This window comes from Pelophylax lessonae (assembly GCF_965119305.1).
Source record: "Pelophylax lessonae genome assembly, chromosome: 4".
Lineage (NCBI taxonomy): Eukaryota > Metazoa > Chordata > Amphibia > Anura > Ranidae > Pelophylax > Pelophylax lessonae.
In genome coordinates, this window is record NC_138771.1 from 622,297,480 (window position 1) to 622,317,673 (window position 20,194).

A 20,194-nucleotide genomic window follows, 5' to 3' on the forward strand; every position below is an offset into this window, starting at 1 on the left:
CCTTGGATAATCACTAAGCTCTTGTAAGAGCTTGTATAAGGGCTTGTTCTACTGCACTCTCTGGAGAAAGAGAGGTTCACCCACAGGAACCTGGAGCCTTGTCATAGGTCCAGGGTGGGTAGGAGATTGCGAGACCCTAACCAAGCTGCGGCGGTTTGTGGGGTCTGAAGTGGTTACGGTGTCTGGTGGAGTGCTTGGAGCCCTCGGGAAGCACTAGGAGCATCCGTCAACGGAGGTACCCAGTCAGGGGTGCCCTGTTCCGTTACAACATCACTTCCAGGTTTCTTGTTCCATTACGCCCATGCATTGCATGGATGAGGGCGGAGCCGCAGGGGGTAGAAGACCAATGATGGGCAGTCCTTTATAAGGGATCACCTGGTCACTGAGAAATGTTAAGATGCCATTTTGAAAATGAAAGCTTGCTGCCAAGGAGTGCGTTGCTTTCAGCGAGGTAAGCAGGTATGGGAGTATATCTGTAAAGGAAATGAAAAGAGAGGGCGCACTAACCTTGCGCATTACCCAAGTGGTATTTATTGGTGTAGAAATAAAATAAATATTCTCTTAGATTGTAAGCTCCAACGAGCAGGGCCCTCTGACTCTTCCTGTAATAAAGTGTATTGTATTTGTACTGTCTACCCTCAAGTTGTAAAGCGCTGAGTAAACTGTCGGTGCTATATAAATACAAACAAATCAGTCATAAAAGCAACTCAAAGTCCACAATGGACACAAAGCAACCCGGTCACCGGGACTGTGTCCAGCACATCTGGAGACCTTCCAGATGGCTGACGTGTTTCAAGGGGAGATCCCCTCTTCCTCAAAGCCTTCTTTTAATTTCCTTTACAGTATTTCCATTGGGTGTTCCCCAAACCCCGGGAGGACAGCAAGGTCTTTGCATTTACCTGGAGTCTTAGAGATCCTAGGCCAGTGATGGTGAACCTTGGCACCCCAGATGTTTTAGAATTAAATTTCCCATGATGCTCATGCACTCTGCAGTGTATTTGAGCATCATGGGAAATGTAGTTCCAAAACATCTGGGGTGCCAAGGTTCACCATCACTGGCATAGGCAATATCTACGTCTTCACATCACTTTGGAGTGCAGGAGAGTCTTTTGGTAGTGGGAGTATGTCTGTGGCTTGGCTTATACTTTATGCATAGCTCCCAACTGTCCCTGATTTCTAGGGACTGTCCCTGATTTTGTACAAAGTCCCTCTTTCCTCCTCATTTATCCCTCATTTTGGTCTGATCTATATAGTTGTATATAAAATGCGCTATTTCTCTTTTAAATAATGTTTTCCAGTGCTAAATTTTTCATCCAATTTCTGAATTGTTGCACTTGTAAATGGTAAAAGCCAGTATTAAGGAATAGCAGTTTAAAAAAAAAAAAAACATCTGTGGGTTTAACTAATCTTTTTTTTTTTGTATAATTACCCTTTAAGGGGGGGGGGGGGTTGTCCTTTGCCTACATACTTTTGCTAATAGGTGTTCCTTGTTCCCATCTCAAAAAGTTGGGAGATATGCTTTACGGAGCAATCAGGAAAGTGAACAGTATATGCATAGTGTGTACCAGGCTTTAGTATGGCTTTAGTGTGTGTTAGTTTTTCCTCTCTTTATTCTACCCCCATCACCCAGTCACACATTTGTTTCATGTTTACACACACACACAATATATATATATATATATATATATATATATATATAGTATGTCTTTGATGTATGTTATTAATTATCTTTATAGATAACCATTGGATGTAATATCAGGTGGTGTGGATCCTGAGCAAGTGACTTGTTTGCGAAACGTGTTGACCCCGTTTTTACGCCCATTGATAGATATATCTGCGGAAATATGTCTTTGGCACTTATTTTATAATATGCTATGTATTTTTTTTAATATTTGTAAATAGGAAAGTTTGTGTTTTACATATATTGCAGTGTTTCTCAACTTTTTTCAGTCAAGGCACCCTTTAAAATGATACACAATCTCGAGGCACCCCGTTCGAAAAATTAAAAAAAAACTAAACTAATAGTATAATTACCCTTTAAGGGGGGGGGCAACAGGATTGTGAAATTCTCTACCACAAGAGGTGGTTTCTGCGGGAAGTATGGTTGCTTTCAAAAGACTCTTAGATGTACATCTCAAGGATCAGAACATTCAGGGGTATGGGAGGTGATTACGGCCACACACACCTACACAGGTTGAACTGGATGGACTATTGTCTTTATTCAACCTCAACTACTATGTAACTATGTAACTATAAAGCAGCAGCATCCACACCCGTAGGACACCCAACATTGGAAGTAGTTTATTTTTACGAAGGAATACACCTTTGCACACTGGTACTGACTAGTATTCTAGCATTTCTCTTCTCCCTCAGGTTCTCTCCAACATTCAGCTAACGTAACCCCAGTGCTGGCAGGAAAGCGGCAAATAAGGACATCTTTAGGCCGGCTTCTGGCCTACACTTTGCCCAAGGTTGTAATGCTGCACAATAAAAACCTGTGGCTTTGCCCATATGGAAGAAAAATATATTTCCGATATATTTAGGGAACAATTTTTAGAAATATATTGAATATGGCCAAAATTGTAGCATTTCAAATATTTTTCCAATATATTTGGGGGAAAAAAATGAATTTTTTAAAAAATATATTTTAAATATATTTTTCTTCCATGTGGGTGTGTAGCAATAAAAGACATGGTTAAGCCACTCGTTGATTTGTTGACAATTTTTGGGCAATTTTTTAGGCATTTTGTCAAGGCACCCTTAAAGAATCCAGAAGGCACCCCAGGGTGCCACAGATATTGAAAAAGGCTGTTATATTGTTTGCACTCTAATTGGTGGAGTTGTGGGGGGGGGGGATTTGTGGTTGATTTGGGTAGGGATGGTGCCCCATTGAGTTATTGTGTTTATATGTATTAAGGACTCCACCATTACCAATTTTTCACAGCAATGGATTACCTCTTGGTGATGTGTACCATGTTTGAGTCCTAAACCCTTTACATTTAAGCCTAAAAAGAGACTCCACTCAATTTTGTTATTTGTAAACTTATATTAAATGTTTTTTTTTTGACTCTCAGACTGTTTGGTGCTCTCATTAGACTTTAAACACCTAAATCTTCAAGTCTGGGCCCCTTGTTTGAAGGACACCAATGCCATGTGCCTGATCCCAATTTGATCATTTGAATTCAACACGTGTTCTGGAGCTCAAGTATGACTATTAATGATAAAAGGTGGAACTTTTTTTTTAAAAACTTGCTCTACATGGCGATACATTTGGAATTTACTCATGTAGATATGTAAACTTATTGAAAGGTCTTCTTTTACCATGAATGCTACAATGAATTATATGACTTCTGGGCTACCAACTCCATAACTGATACTAAAGGACCAGGTATTCTATAAGCTAGTGATGGCGGACCTTGGCACCCCAGATGTTTTGGAACTATATTTCCCATGATGTTCAACTACACTGCAGAGTGCATGAGCATCATGGGAAATGTAGTTCCAAAATTCTGGGGTTCCAAGGTTCGCCATCACTGCTATAAGCTAATGCATTATTAACTGCTATGCTCACAGTGGATAAGGACACCTCCTATGGATAACAGACAAAATGGTGGTTCTTCTGCCAACAACATACACAGTGAACAGTAACTAAACAAGCACACAAAGATAATCACATAGAATTTTGTTTTTTCTTTTTTGAACCCTATTCAGTCTTTTTAAATCAACATTTTATGGGTATTATTGACATTATTCAGGTTCTAATTTTACCTAATGGAGAAGCAAAGACAAAACTTCTGGTTGAACTAAAAGGTGGACATATAAATATCTAATGTGGGGGAAGGAACAGGAAGCCAACAGGAAGCCAAGCGACTCTAATAATAACCTGGGGGTCATCACCCCAAAAAAAACTTTACAACAAAAGAAATTTAAAAAAAGGGGCTTCAGGGATGACCACCAGGTAAGTATCCAACCAAATAAAATCCACCATTTTTAATGTTAAAAAGTAATTAAAAATATCAATAGATCATATATAAGTTAACAATACTTTACTTTACAAATACTTTTTCCTGCTATGTCTACGCATTTCACAATTTGTCTACTTCTTCAGGACTGTATCCAGGAACATATGCATATTGAGGTTAAGTAGGGTAACAAAATTTTGATGAAATTTGCCTTCTTGGAATTGTCATTCCACATGGTGCCATATTAGAAATGTATTCAGGGAGACCTAAAAGGTATTAAAAGGTCTACTTTATCCATGAATAGAGCAATGTATAACATAAATTTTGGCCTGCCAAGTCCTCAGCCATACCCAATACAAAAGACCTGGTAGTCCTTAAAGCGGAGTTCCACCCAAAATTGGAACTTCCGTTCTTTAGCTTCCCCCCCCCTCCAGTGCCACATTTGGCACCTTCCAGGGGGGAGGGGGGAATGGGTACCTGTTTTTGACAGGTACCTTTCCCCACTTCCGTGACACGGAGCCACGGCCGTCCGTCCCAAAAGTTCGGCCCCCTCCTCCTTCCCCCTCTGCCGAGCCAATAGAAATGCGCAGCACGCTTTGCGCATGCACAGTAGGGACCCGGCCGTAAAGCTGCAAGGCTTCACTGCTGGGTTTCCTTACCGGGAATGGCGGCGGCAGCACCCGACAGTCGATGAAAACATCAGCTGCGGTGCCGAGATCGCTGGACTCCAGGACATGTAAGTGTCCTAATAGTAAAAGTCAGCAGCTACAGTATGTGTACAGTATGTATAGCTGCTGACTTTACATTTTTGAAGGGGAAGGTGGAACTCCGCTTTAAGCATTATTAACTGTTATGCTCACAATGGATAAGGACACTTCTTATGGATAACTGACAGCCATAGTGGTGGCTCTTCTACCAACAACATTCACCTGAAAAGCAACAGGACAAGCACACACACGCAAAAAAAAAGTTTGGGGGAGGAGGGAGACCAAAAATTCATATGTCAAGTGCTTTATTAGGAATACTTCATGTAACTAAATTAAGTAAACTTGAGCTACCTAATGTAAACTGAAGAGCATAGAAGCATCTTAGATGTCAGTGCCAAATAGTGTTCCATAAGTTTCAGGTTCCAGAGCCAGCATCCTCATCTTTTCTTCATGACTTGGTAAGTTGTCTACCCAAAAGAAGTGTGCATTCAGAATACCTCAGCTGCGTTTAGACACACTAGGTACTTAAGCCAGGGTCAGCTTGTTGGCCCTGGAATTTAAACCTTAAAGTGTTACTAAACCCACAACAGTAAAATCAGTCTGTATATGAAGTAAAGCGTGCGTGTTATACTCACTGTGGAACCTAAGGGGTTAATCCTCTTCCTTGTGTAAAAAGGCAGTTTGATCCTGTCTTCTCTGATCCTCCCCTTCTTCTACTGTCTCCAAACCATCTCCTGATAGAACAGAGCCTTGGGGACAAGCTGCACATGCTCAGTTTGGTGTGTATTGCTAGAGAGTTTTTTTTTTCTTGGGAGAGTGCATGTGATCCACACAGGACCAATCAGCACTGTCCAGACAGCGGGTCAGGGGTCCTGCAGCTTCATAGGACAGCCAGAGTAGAATGAAAACTTCTCCTACAAGCTTTAGCCGGACACCGAAAGAAGTCACAAGACTGCTATATACTGCTGATGAGAAAAGGTATTTGGCAGTTTATATTTACTAAAACTATTGCATTTCCATGTTCTGTGTACTGTGGAGACCAGATATAGTGAATGCAGGCTCCTGGGTTTAGTAACACTTTAAAGTGGTTGTAAATCCTCACATATACCCAGTGAAGTGACCGGACCGGTTTATCTGCAGCCATCTTTCCCCTACATCCATTCAAAGTGAAGAATGTGCACAGAATCCCTCAGCTGGGAGACCAATTCCTCAACCAGAACCACTGCAAAAGGATCCGGTAGTCCGTAAGCATAAGCATTATTAAATGCTATGCTCACAATGGATAAGAAGAACATCTTTATGGATAACTGATGGCCATAGAGGTGGCTCTTCCACCAACAACATTTAAAAATAAGGAGGAGTTAAGGAGGTTAAAGTAGGGTAATGACATTTTGATAAACTTGCCCTCCTGACATTATATTGTCGCTCTACATGTTGACATATTAGGAATTTATTTATGCAGACTTGTAAACTTATTGAAAGGTCTACTTTAAAGGAGAAATATGACTAAAGCTTTTTTGGCCCTACGTCTTTTATGGATCACAGCAGTGCAGTTCATCTGTTTTACATCACTCAGCTGGATTAGGCTCTGGCTCGATCCTGAATTTACTGTCGGGATCCGCCAGATGCCTAGACCAGCAGTTGGTTCAGCCTCTTGGCAAGCCGCAAGGAGACTGAGTCAGCTGCTCCCACCCCCCTTCACAGCCCAGTGCTCCAGTGAGCACTGGAGGGGCAGAGCAGAGAGCCGGTGACTGATAGTCACCGGCTCTCAGCTCAGTGAAGACTGATAACTGAGCGATCAGCAGTTTTAAATGTTCGGTTCTGAGCTGGGATCGGTGCTGCATCCACCTAGGTGAGTGTATATATATATGTATATATATATATACACTCATATACAGTAAACCCCCCTCCATTGCGGGGGTTACGTTCCGGACCCAGCCACGAAAAGTGAAATTCCGCGAAATAGAAAAACCCTATTAAAATGCATTGTAGGCATGTTTATTTTACTGTCACTGTACGTGTAGAAGCATTTTAAGGTCTTTAAACACACTTTTAAAACAATAGAAACTCATTTAAACACATAAAAGATACTAAGAGACATAGCAAGAGCTATGGAAAACACAAAAATATTTCATTTTTAATGATTTATATAGTAAAATAACATTACAAAAAAAAACGCGAATTACCGGGACCGCAAAAACTGAACCGCGATGTAGCGGGGGATTACTGTATACATTTTTATTCTTCTTTTTTATTCATGCGTATATCAATCTAAAACACAAATTTTGGACTACCAAGTCCTCAACCATAACCAATGCAAAAGGACCTGGTAATCTGTAAGCATAATGATAGTCACCGGCTCTCTGCTCAGTGAAGACTGAGAACTGAGCAATCAGCAGTTTTGATTGCTTGGTTCTGAGCTGGGATCGGTGCTGCATCCACCTAGGTGAGTGTATATATATATATATATATATATATATATATATATATATATATATATATATATATATATATATATACACACATATATACATTTTTATTCTCCTTTTTTATTCATGTGTATATCAATCTAAAACATGAATTTTGGACTACCAAGTCCTCAACCATAACCAATACAAAAGGACCTGGTAATCTGTAAGCATAATGATAGTCACCGGCTCTCTGCTCAGTGAAGACTGAGAACTGAGCAATCAGCAGTTTTGATTGTTCGGTTCTGAGCTGGGATCGGTGCTGCATCCACCTAGGGGAGTATATATATATATATATATATATATATATATATATATATACACACACACACACATATATACATTTTTATTCTCCTTTTTTATTCATGTGTATATCAATCTAAAACTTGAATTTTGGACTACCAAGTCTTCAACCATAACCAATGCAAAAGGACCTGGTAATCTGTAAGCATAATGAGTAACTGCTTAGCTCACAATGGATAAAGACACCACTTATGAATAACTGACAGGCCATAGTGGTGACTCTCCTACCAACTATATTCGACTGAAGAGCAACTGGAGACGCACACAAAGAAAACCACACCAGAAAATTTTTTGGAATCTTATTCAATCTTTTTTAAATCAACATTTTCTGCATAATATTAACATTACTAATGTTACCCAACGCAGAAAAGCAAGGACAACACTTTCTGTTCAACTAAAAGGACTTCAAGATTCCATAAGGTATGGACAATATTTAGAGAAGAGGTTAATTTAAGGACAGCAAAGACTTGTTTAAGTGCATAGGCAAGGTATGGAAACACAAGGTGTGTAGCAAGTTTGTAGGAAGGGGAGACACTGAATTTCTATGGCAAGTGCTTAACTAGGAATGCTTCATTTAACAAAATAAGAAAGTAAACCCAAGCCCCCTAATGTACACCAATGAGGATAAAATCATCTGAGATGTCAATGCTGACTGGTTTTCTAAAGGTATTGGTTCCAAAGTTGGCATCCTCTTAGTTTCCTTGTGACTCGTCTCTATGACTCGTCAACCCACAAAAAAAGTATGCATTAAGAAAACCTAAGCTACATTAAGTTGTTATGTCAGGATCAGCATGTTAGCCTTAAGCTGGATACACACTACCCAACTTTTGTGGTTAGATTTCCTTCAGATTTACCTTTTCTATGTAGTGCAAGGGCCTGCCAGATTGCATACAAATTGAACGTGTTAAGGTTTGACCTCGTATTATATGGTTTTGGTAAGTCTAAAGGAAAAAGTCTTCAGAAAATCTTATAGTGTGTATGGCCCATTAGAATTTGCACCTTAAAACAGTCATCAATGGCATTGACCCATATATTATCCTCAAAGGTTGCGTATAAGGGGACCTAAACTCCAAGCTTATGCTGTGCATCATTAGGGAAATGTTAAAGAGGTTGAGTAGAGTAATGGAATGTTGATGGACTGGCATGACCAGGAGATCCCGCTAAACATCAGTTCTGAGTCATGTGATGTTAAGCCGCAATGAAGAGCTGATGTCAGCAGAGACTTTACCCAAATGGCTGTCAAGTCACATGATCACATGGTGTTGGGTTTAAGTCATGTGACCCAGAAGCGGAGCATTACAGGATCGAAACGTAGACCAAATGGGTAAGCTGATCAACTTTCTAAAATACTTCCACCCCTAAAATGAATCCCTGATTCTTTATAAACCTGGAGATCAGGTCCATCTAAGATATGTTACATTTTCATTTCATTTAACTACGACAAATTATTCCTCAGCCCCATCATCATCCCATGCAAGAAAAAAGAGGAATGCTGATAAACTACTTATGTAACCAGTTCCAACAAAACGGAGTTGTTTAACGAAAAGTAAAGCATATATACAAAAGAGCATTGCTGGGTACAAGCCCGCACCTAGAGAAAGCAAAATTCACGTGGACCACACCCCCATCAATTTTTAATCATTTTTTTTTTCTTTTTTTTTAAATACGATAGTAATTTTCAGACACATTTGGGAGTAATTTTTAATGTGTCACATATGGTTGCTTTTTTTTCCAAAGAAGATCCAAATTCATGCTGGCCATCCCCATAATTTTTTTATTTTTCCTTTTTTTTTTTTTTTATTTGTGATGGGAATCTTTCAGACACATTTGGGAGTGTTTTTTTTTGCCACATACGTTTACTTTTTTCCCCCCAAAGATAATCCAAAATAATACTGGCCATGACCCCATCAATTCATAATAATTTTTTTTTTTTTTAGGCAGAATTTGGGAATTTTAATTTTTTTTTAAGTGCCAAGCAGATTTACTGTGTATTTTTTTTTTTTCCCCAAGATGATCCAGACAATGTGATTACAATGAAAGTTACAATTGCTTCTTACAAAACTTCACACAAGTGATTTTCCTTCTTCGTGATAAAAAAATAATTTCATTACACTACACACACTACAACCCCGTCGCTTCTCTTTTTTAAAACAACCTGAAAAAAAAAAAAAAAAAAAAGATTTAACGTGATGGCAAAATGCCCACCCAGCATTTAATTTTCTGTAGATGCAATTGGAATATTGAATCAATTAGCGCTGTGGGTAACGCAAGGTGCTCTTTTTTTTTTTTTGTGCTTTCTATTGGCAGCTGTGGGCTCTAATAATGTGCTTAGAATTAAGTGCTTGCGTTCACTGCTAAGTGCTTACAGTTATGTGCTCTAGTCTTGAGCCAGGGATTGGGTGTTTGAAGGGAATCTATTAAATATTATATACCTGTGAAAGAGATCAGCTTCAAATAAATAATCTTACCAGTATGTACTATTGTTTTTTTTTCGTTAAACTCTAAGCATAATTTGTAAATACAGTATATACAGGTATATATATGCATAAAGTCAGGTTCTGCTTACTGCTACAGTGTAGGGACAGTTTGTTGCTGTTCCTTATACACCCCTGCAAGTATAGCAGACTATTTGTAATAATAGACTCTACGTAGGCTCTAATGACCTGAAAGCACTGCCAAGGAGCGTGTGATCTAGGCTTTTGAGGATTTCGATCCCAAAGGGTAGATTGGAAGCAGCTTTTTATTTATGGCAAGCGAGAGGTAATTTTTAACTCAACTTTTAACTCAAAATAAAGATGTGATTTGGTGATGCTAACATGTGTACATTTGCTCTTTTGTGTGAATTTTAATGATAGGTCCACTTTGAATTTTGGGGCAAAATTCCAACAGTTGTGTGCCTACAAGTTGTAGAAGAGTGTTTCTAGTTGCATGTACACACGCAACGATAATCGGCCGACCGATCGGCCGACTTTTGTCCAGTGTTGTTGTGTTGGTTGAAATGTGCTCTAGACTGCACACGAATTTTCTTGGCCAACAAAAAATCTACTTCAGAAGTGATGTCATGTGTTGGTTTACTTTCTGTGTGTTTTTTCTTCTCTGAGCATGCCCAGTCTTGCTCATCAGATTTTTGTCTGCCGAAATCTGTACTGACTGACGGAAAATCGGCCGTTGTGGTGACGGCCAACAAAAATTTTATAGACTGCACACCAGATTTTTTTCGGCCGAAAAGTCGGAGTCATTTGTCGGAAGCATCATACTAACAAGCCGAAAATTGGCCGATCGGACGTTGGCCGAAAATTCACGGCCAATAATCGTTGCGTGTGTACGAGGCATAAGCTTGGGTGTGTATGGATGATAGTTTTGTGTTTAAGGTAGTTGATGGATGTGGGCTTTGTCAGTAGGTTCCCATGATGAGCCAATGGCATGTGCCTACAGTAATATACCTAGGTTGCATGTCTGAAGTTTCCAGAAAGGTAGTCCAAGTTCTGGGATCCTGACGTTAGAAGAGATTAGGGTGAATGAAAGATATAGGTGGAAAGATTCATTTTTACTTGAGGGGCAAAGTGAAAAAAACCTACAAAAAGGGGATATTTAAGCAAGAACACCCATATGGAAGAAAAATATATTTAGGGAACAATTTTTAGAAATATATTGATTATGGCCAAAATTGTAGCATTTCAAATATATTTCCAATATATTTAGGGAAATTTTTTTAGAAATATATAAATATATTGAATATGGCCAAAATTGTAGCATTTTAAATATATTTCCAATATATTTAGGGAAATTTTTTTAGAAATATATTGAATATGGCCAAAATTGTAACATTTCAAATATATTTCCAATATATTTGGGGTAAAAAAATGAATTTTTTAAAAATATATTTTAAATATATTTTTCTTCCATGTGGGCATTCATCATTCCAAATCTTATTATTTGATTTTCTAAAAAAATCTATCTCCAAACTTGTTTTTTTTTTTTCTTCTGTTTTTGGATATAGTGGGGAAGGGTTAGAACCTTCCTCGTATTTTTCATTTTTACTTGTATAAAGTCTAATGAGCTTGCCAAATCAAAGGTCCAGGAGTCCAAAATCTTTTAATATTGGTAAGTCACACCAAGAAAACATAAAACAGCCAATGTGTTTCAGGATCTCCCCTTTTCTTCAGGGTTTTAAAACAAATACAGAAATGGTGTAGTGCCTCGAAGAAGAGGTAGATTTTTGTTCACCTGCAAAGCACTGGCTGTTTTATGTTTTCTTTTATGAACTATGACAATTGAGTACTGTCCGTGATACTTTTTTTATTTGCACTAGCATACAATTTTTCAGGACAAGCTTTCGGGGTATGTCTCCTTCATTTTGGGGTATGTCCCTCTCATTTCCATATACTTCACTGGCCCCCCTGTTTTGCCACCCTGAATTCTCTCCCGGCATGACTACGATGCCATTTCTATGGTGGCCTAATAAAGACTTTAGGTTTGGTGATCTCATTAGACTTTATCAATGTTGATCTTCAACACTGGATCCCCACTTTATTAAAGGGTACCTGTTTTTGTTGAGAGCAGACACACCAGAGCCATTGTTCCCCAGTATGAATGTGATTAACCTACTTATAAGTAGAATCCAGCTCCTCAGTTTCACTTGTTTAGGTTTTTGACTTCTGTCTTGGGTCTTGTTGGGGAGATGTTCCGTCTCTTTCTGTCTTGGTGAATTGGGGGAAAATCTCAAGTTGTGGCACAGACACCTACAACAACCTGAAGAGTGTTCTAATATTCCTCTACTCTACTAAGAAAAAGAGTGCTTTGCTCCCCGTGTGCCTCTAGGAGATCTTTCTTACTTCCTGACCTGCTGATATATTGTACCAGGGGCTGGAAGTGAAGGACAAAGTCCAATAGGACAGAGAACAGTAAAAAAGGACCAAGGTGCTTACCCCTTTATCATCATATTTATCCGTCAAAAAAAAAATTTCTTCAGATACACTTGAGATGGCTTGGGACACCAACCTCATTGTACCTCCAACAGGTCAACATTTTAGCATTTCTCTACATGGTGGTTGGGTAATGATCCTGTTCATGTTCTTCTGGTGATACTTGAATTTGGGCCTGTCAAGAGTTATTGCTGTCTATGTCCCGACTAACCCTTCCACATTTGATGCTAACTAAGATGAAAAGTAGGATTTAGCTTTCAATGGCTTCCAAATGTGCTTGAACATTGGAAGTTTGGTCAAGATTGAACCAGACACGTCATGTTTTATTGACTATTTAACAAGTAAGGAAATAAATTGCACTGGTGGGTTGTCCTTTGAGTTACGGGACAAATCTGCACTACTCAATTAAGCAAACACCATGTAGTGTGTGTGGGATAGAAAGGCATGTAGCCTGTAAATTATACTTAACATATATGTACTGCAACACTTAATTGTAAGTGCATTTGCAGCGGGATAAAAAAATGTTGTGGAGGGATTGGTTATCAGCCTTGTCACTGCTGATTCACAAGTGTGTATCTTGTCAATCATTACCTAGTCCTGTCCTCTGCTTTCTTGATTGACAGCACTGCCCATATTGCTGAAACCCTCCCACTGCGAGCTGCAGTGCCTGGAAGGAGAAGCATGTGAGAAACAAATGAAGGAGGATTTGGCTCAGTCAGGGAAGGTAAAGGAAGATTTTTGTTTACCTTCTGAGGCTTGTGAATCAGTAACTGGATTTGGGACTTTTGGAACTGTCATACAGGAGCATTGAGATGGACTTTAACTATGTAATTCTTCAGACTCTTCAGTTTGAAGCAGGGAGGAGACTAAAGCCCCGTACACATGCACAGATTGTTGGCCGTAAATTGTTGGCCAACGTCCGATCTGCCGATTTTAGGCTTGTTAGTATGATGCTTCCGACAACCAACTGCGAATTTTCTGCATGCATGCTATAAAATTTTTGTTGGCCAACAAAGAACGGCCGATTGTTCCTCAGTCAGTACAGATTTCGGCAGACAAAAATCAGATGAGCAAGACTGGGCATGCTCAGAGAAGGAAAAACACAGGGAAAGTCAACCATCACATGACATCACTTCTGAAGTTTGTTTTTGTTGGCCAACAAAAGTCCAGTGCAAGTCTAGAGCACATTTCAACCAGCAAACAACACTGGACAAAAGACGGCCGATCGGTTGGCCAACAATCTGTGCGTGTGTACAAAAATCAGATGAGCAAGACTGGGCATGCTCAGAGAAGGAAAAACACAGGGAAAGTCAACCATCACATGATATCACTTCTGAAGTTGGTTTTTGTTGGCCAACAAAAGTCCAGTGCAAGTCTAGAGCACATTTCAACCAACAAACAACACTGGACAAAAGACGGCCAATCGGTTGGCCAACAATCTGTGCGTGTGTACGGGGCTTAAAGGGACAACATGTAGTCTAGAGGTCCAGAAGGTCATTCAGACTACCATTAGATTGAAGGGCTGAAACCAGAGGGGTGAGTACTGGCTAGATATGGCACCATAACAGAAGATGGTCAACCAAGCTTTATGCCTTTTGACTGAGTTTTGTTACCATTTAGGAAATTATAAGCAAGTCGTTTTCCTTATAATAACTTTTCTATTATTATTCATCTCTTTCAAGAACTTGTTCTATCATTATTATCTGTTCATGTGCCTATATAATATTTATATTATTTTCTATGTTTTTTGGTTGCATTTGTGAAAACCTCAACTGTACAGACACCTTAAATCCACCCAAAATAGAGACTGTGTTCTTATATTTTGTGGTTGCTATGGTGGTATGATTATACACCTATATTGCCATCTATGGCCCCCTCCCCCACCCAACTAGGGTTAATGCTTTAAATGTTTTATACATGACAATGGCACTAATCAATCCGAGTGACTGAGCTGTTTCTTTCGAAATTCCTGTTTCCTGCATGAGGATTGATCCTGTAAGAGAGAAAAAAAAAAAAAAAGGAGTATAACTTAATGATTATCGGACAGAGTGTTCTATCTCTATGGGCAAAGATCTACAGTAGTGACCTCAGGTGCTGACTACATGAACATGATAGTCCAGTGTTTCTATGTAATGTAGTGCTGGTATTCTTTTAAAGCAGGATTACAATGTTTTAGTGAATATCCTATGGTCTATAATTAATAAAAACCTATTCATATCTTGAAATGTACTAGGCACATTTTCAAAGAAGAGGAAGCCAAGTTGTGGTCTAGCATTATTGAGAATGCAAACTAGTGACATCAGAGGCACTTAATAATCATGAAAATACAAACTGTCCCTTCTCTAGAGACCAGTGTCATTAATGGCACTTCATATTCATAAGAAAACAGCCCGTCCATTCTCTATAGACCAGTGACATCTCTGAAACGTCATATTTATGAGAACACAGCCCATCCAATCACTAAACACCAGTGACATCCCGATACTTCATATTCATGAGAACATAGTGTGTCCAGTCACTAGAGACCAGCGACATCATTGACACTTAATATTCATGAGAACACAGCCCATCCAATCACTAGAGACCATTGACATCCCGACACCTTATATTCATAAAAACACAGTCCGTCCAGTCACTAGAGACCAGTGACATCACAGATACACTTCATATTCATGAGAACACAGCCTGTCCAATCACTAGAGACCAGTGACATCAACGACACTTCATATTTATGAGAACACAGTCCGTCCAATCACTGGAGACCAGTGGCATCACTGACACTACATATTCATGAGAACACAGACTGACCAATAACTAGAGACCAGTGATATCACCGACATTTCATATACATGAGAACACAGCCCCTCCAAACACTAGAGACCAGTGACATCATTGACACTTCATTTTCATGAGAACACAGCCCGTCCAATCACTAGAGACCATTGACATCAATGACACTTCATATTCATGAGAACACAGCGCATCCAATCTCTGAAGACCAGTGACATCACTGGCACTTCATATTCATGAGAACACAGTCTGATCAATAACTAGAGACCAGTGATATCACCGACATTTCATATACATGAGAACACAGCCCCTCCAAACACTAGAGACCAGTGACATCATTGACACTTCATATTCATGTGAACAAAACCCATCCATTCACTACAGACCGGGGACACCACCAACACTTCATATTCATGAGAACATAGCCAATCCATTCACTAGAGACCGGTGACATCACCAACACTTCATGATCATGAGAACATAGCCAATCCATTCACTAGAGACCGGTGACATCACCAACACTTCATATTCATGAGAACATAGCCCATCCATTCACTAGAGATCGGTGACATCACCAACACTTCATGATCATGAGAACATAGCCTATCTATTCACTAGAGACCAGTAACATCACCAACACTTCATAATCATGAGAACATAGCCCATCCATTCACTAGAGACCGGTGACATCACCAACACTTCATATTCATGAGAACATAGCCCATCCATTCACTAGAGATCGGTGACATCACCAACACTTCATGATCATGAGAACATAGCCTATGTATTCACTAGAGACCAGTGACATCACCAACACTTCATATTCATGAGAACATAGCCTATGCATTTAGTAATGATCAAAAAGATCACATATTTAGGAGAATCTAGAGAACTGTTTGCTTCATGAGCAATGGTTAAGTCCACAACCTCGCTTCCTCTGCTCTCTAGGTAACCTCCACATGTTAAAGTCAGTAGGTGTAGTGCAAAATATTGCATACTTCTAAATATTTCTCCTATACAGGTAATTATTGCACATAGCTACCTGATGATATATCTCAGGTACCTATCTACATGTACTCTACAAAAGGTGTATGTGTATGTATATATACATACGTTACAGTGCATGTTTCTTACCCTCCCTTGCTCTTTTTAAAAGTGCAATAAATATATAAATATTTTATCACACACTCAGTTATCTCAGTACAGAGTACAAAACCCTAACCCGCCCTTATTTTGCTTTAAACTCCCCTACTTTTACTGCGTATAAATAAATATATTATATATATATATACACACACAGACACTCATATATACCCTCACATGTATAGTGCAATGTTAGCAACATAGTACAAAAGGGAAAGTCTCCTTCTTGTTGTATATATACAGCTGAAGGCAATGGTATCGCAAAAGGAATTGCTAATTTTGTATGTTATCAATCATTATTTAATCCTCTCAGGAACTGAGGGAAATAGATTTAACGCACTTCCCAGTATGTACAAATAAGTGCCACAAATTACCTTATTTTGGTGCAAACATTTTTAACTGTGAGAAAAAAAAATTTGAGATAAAAAAAATCTGGGGGTTCATTTGGGATGTCATGAACTATTACTTTGAATTACTGTTATCTGTACAGGGAAGCATACTGGTTATTGAGCATAATCTATGGTTTTGTTCTTTAGGGGAATGACATATGTACAGTAGCGGCAATAAGTTTATAAGGGGGTGTAGTGTCAATGATCAACATGTACAGTATGTTTGATGTGTAGGCTCAGCTAAAGAAGGCTGTTAGTATTACTGAGATTGGGTCATTTTTGCCCCCTTGCTGTAAGTGAGGTATGAAGCCCCTCTATATATCTGCTTCTAGGAGATATTGCTCTGTGTACCCTTTTTCCAGTTTAAAACCTAATACATTAGTGCAAAAATCAGCCATGGGCCTCCACATGCTAGGTGGCAGGAACAGCTGGCATTTTACATCCGCTGGTAACAATGGCACATGTGCCGCTAGGTGAGACAGCAACTGCTCTTGTGCCCCCCTCAAACCAGAGCCAAAGACATCAATGTTGAGGTAGAAGCAGAGAGGCCCTGCCGGGACAGGGAATGGTGCAGTGCAAAGGGTAGCAACCCTTGGCTGAACGTTGTCATCTACCATCCAGCGAATAGATTTGCGGCGGAGCAGGTCATGATTGCCAGGCAAGGCTTGGAAGGGCTGCCAGTCCTGGATGAGTGTTTGATTGGGCAGAAGATCCTTCAATAGGCCCCCGCGCTCCAGGAAGACTTCTTGGACCTCTTCAGGAGACAAAAGGATAGGTGGAGGAGGACGTGATGGCCCGGGGGGTAGTGGAATGGAAGATAATCGGGAGGAGAGTTCAGGTGCATTAAAATGAACAAGTAGTATGCCCTGGTAAGGAAGGTAATGAAAAGAAAGCATAAGAGGAGAATATTCAGATGGAAAATGGGACACGAGGAAAGGACAGGGAGACAGAGAGAAAAAACATAATTCAAAATAAAGCTGGAATAACATCATGTCCTGTTCCACGACAGCTATCTTCTGTTGTTCCATGCAACTTTACCTGTTTAGCAATAACTTTGTATTTGTTAAGTTCCTTTGGAGTCAGCTTGTCATCCCTGGTCAACCTCATTACTTTGACACTTGGGTATCGATGTTTCACCAGCTGGCAACCGAACCTCTGGAGCACTCCAGCTATTCCTCTGCCTCTCTCCCAGGGTGCCACACGGAGCCCCTCTAGAAGAGCTGTTTCCCCTCCATCCACCACAAACATAGAAATGAGGCCAATCTAAAGCAGGGGGGAGAACAAAAACATCAGGGTTCCACATGTGAACACTCTACTCACCTATACCTTACCTCCAGTATCCACTTTTCTGTCAAATAGGACACTGCAGGTCAGAGTGGCAAAATAAACAGCCTGATAATTGCTACCTATTATGTTTCATTTGTAGCTATGCTTACACCTAATCAAAGTCCCTTACCTGATGTTAAAGACCAGCAGCCAACATTTTGGATAATGTATTAATATCAGTCCTGATAAGGGTAACAATTTCTATGCATTGTAGTGATTCCACCCCAATAAAAGGTCAGTGGTGACATTCACACCTCTGCCTTTACATTTTCCCATGTAGGCTGATAGACAGCATAGCATTCTACTCCCTTTATCATGCCTGATGAGTATTTTGCAAAGCAATTCTCCCCCAGTATTATGTATATACATTTGCATGCTATCTACTGCCTTGTAAAGGGAACTCCTGTCTCCTAAGCAATTTTTTTAACAAAAGCACCCCCATGAATCTTAGTGCTTGTACTATATCATTTGCATATTGTCATAACTGTCTTCATACTTTTTAATTTTTAATTTGCAATTTTGTACATCATTCTGGCAGGCAGGCAGTAGCCATCGAAGATGTGGGCATCTGAATCCCGCTCCTGTGTATTTCTGGGATTCTGTGCAGCTGGCTACCCAGCATGAACCTCCCAATCTTGGGCCTGCACAGTAATGACACTGCGCGGCACGTTTTGTTGACTACAGGTTGCCATAGCAATGGTGGCGTGGGTGGAAACTCTTGCCCTGTTGTTATAACAACCTGTGAAAAAACAGAGAACCCGGAAGGCAAGTACGGTTGTGAAGGCTTCCCGAAGACTCCTGGGAAAGATGACATTGACATCCCAGAAGTCCAAGGGAATCGCTACAGGTTGCCATAGCAATGGTGGCGTTGGTGGAAACTTTTGCCCTGTTGTTATAACAACCTGTGAATAAACAAAGAACCCGGAAGGCAAGTACGGTTGTGAAGGCTTCCCGAAGACTCCTGGGAAAGATTGCGTCGACATCCCAGAAGTCCAAGGGAATCGCCTAGTGACGAAATCGCCTAGGTGGCCGGTACTGAAAAAAAAGGTAATCAAAAATAATAGAAAAAAAAGAATATCCATATGGGACTGTACTGCAGGTGGGCATTGTGATCCGAGGAACATGTCAAAATGGGAGGTACTCCACTTTAAGCAATCCCTCTTCCTAAGCTACATCTCTTGAAATAAAGGAGGAAAGTGAGATCAATGAAAAAAAAATTAGAAGGTGATCTTATCTAAAATATTAAGGTAATTTGAGTTCTTTAAGTCAACATTTGTAATGCATTTTTGGGGGGACTGCCTATCTTGCGTCCTGGTTTTAAGTCCCTAGTATATATTTTTAATATATAAAATAGTCAAAATACTCTACCTACAGATCCTTTTTTCTTTCAGAGAAAATTCAATGAAGATTCTGACAATAAGGTTGATAATCATTGATCTAGATGCTTGAGAGCAACCTGTGGCCAAACCTAAAAAGGCCAAACATTGGTGGTTCAACATTTTTCCCCTAACTGTATGAAGCTGCAACATCAAGTTTAAGCCCATACAAGTTAGGCTATGTGTAATTGTTTCATTTGTTCCCTATTGCTGGGGAACTGATTTCCTTCAGTCTCCAAAATACTTAGCACTAAACACTAAACAGAAAACCTGCAGGAGGAGCAAGTTCATATGTCTGTCGGTGATGACACATCCTTACAACATCTCCTTTTTTCTTGGCCAGTACCACCATCCGGTCCTTCTCGTTCACCCAACTGTGATAGCGACTGGGCAGATAATCCAATCCTCCATATATCCCATGAGAAATGGACACAATTTCTTCAAATTCCTTCTCTGTGGCCAGCACAAATTCTAGGTCCCCATCTTGGGGGGCACCAGGAATCGCCTCAAGCTTCATGTGGGAGCCACTGGAGCAAAGGAAACTGTGGAAGAAAGTGAGGAAGCCACGAAAGCTGCAGAATTTATGGACCAACCAAATGACAGGAACTTGTCAAAAAATATAGATCCAGGGAGTCCGTCGTTACAGGAAATCTAAAAAACAAAAGGCCCAGTCATAAAGAGTAGAGACAGGAAGATAATATGCAGACCTACAATTTATAAAGTGAATCTATACTCTAATTTCAAATTATTTCGGCCAATATAAGCTTTTGGTCACCTGACCAACATAGGCCGTAACTTTGAGCTA

At 39.8% G+C, this 20,194-nt stretch overlaps 1 protein-coding gene across 1 annotated transcript; it reads right to left on the minus strand.

The window, feature by feature from the left end:
* Nucleotides 1-15,810: 15,810 nt before the first annotated feature.
* On the minus strand, nt 15,811-19,961 carry NAT16 (N-acetyltransferase 16 (putative)). Its single transcript, XM_082255517.1, has 3 exons — nt 19,709-19,961; nt 17,726-17,950; nt 15,811-17,553 (listed from the first exon to the last, which is right to left on the minus strand). Exons 1-3 carry the CDS (start codon nt 19,904-19,906, stop codon nt 17,002-17,004), a joined length of 975 nt encoding a protein of 324 aa, XP_082111643.1. The 5' UTR covers nt 19,907-19,961; the 3' UTR covers nt 15,811-17,001.
* Between the last annotated feature and the right edge of the window lie 233 nt (nt 19,962-20,194).

What these genes read in the sequence shown, in the direction of transcription:
- NAT16 (XM_082255517.1), bottom strand. Translation starts at nt 19,906, where the DNA reads ATGAAGCTTGAGGCGATTCCTGGTGCCCCCCAAGATGGGGACCTAGAA. An exon ending in CCAAGAAAAAAGGAGATGTT is followed by an intron (nt 17,951 to 19,708) that starts GTAAGGATGTGT and finishes CCCCTGCTTTAG; the next exon opens with ATTGGCCTCATTTCTATGTT. An exon ending in ACAAAGTTATTGCTAAACAG is followed by an intron (nt 17,554 to 17,725) that starts GTAAAGTTGCAT and finishes CTTCCTTACCAG; the next exon opens with GGCATACTACTTGTTCATTT.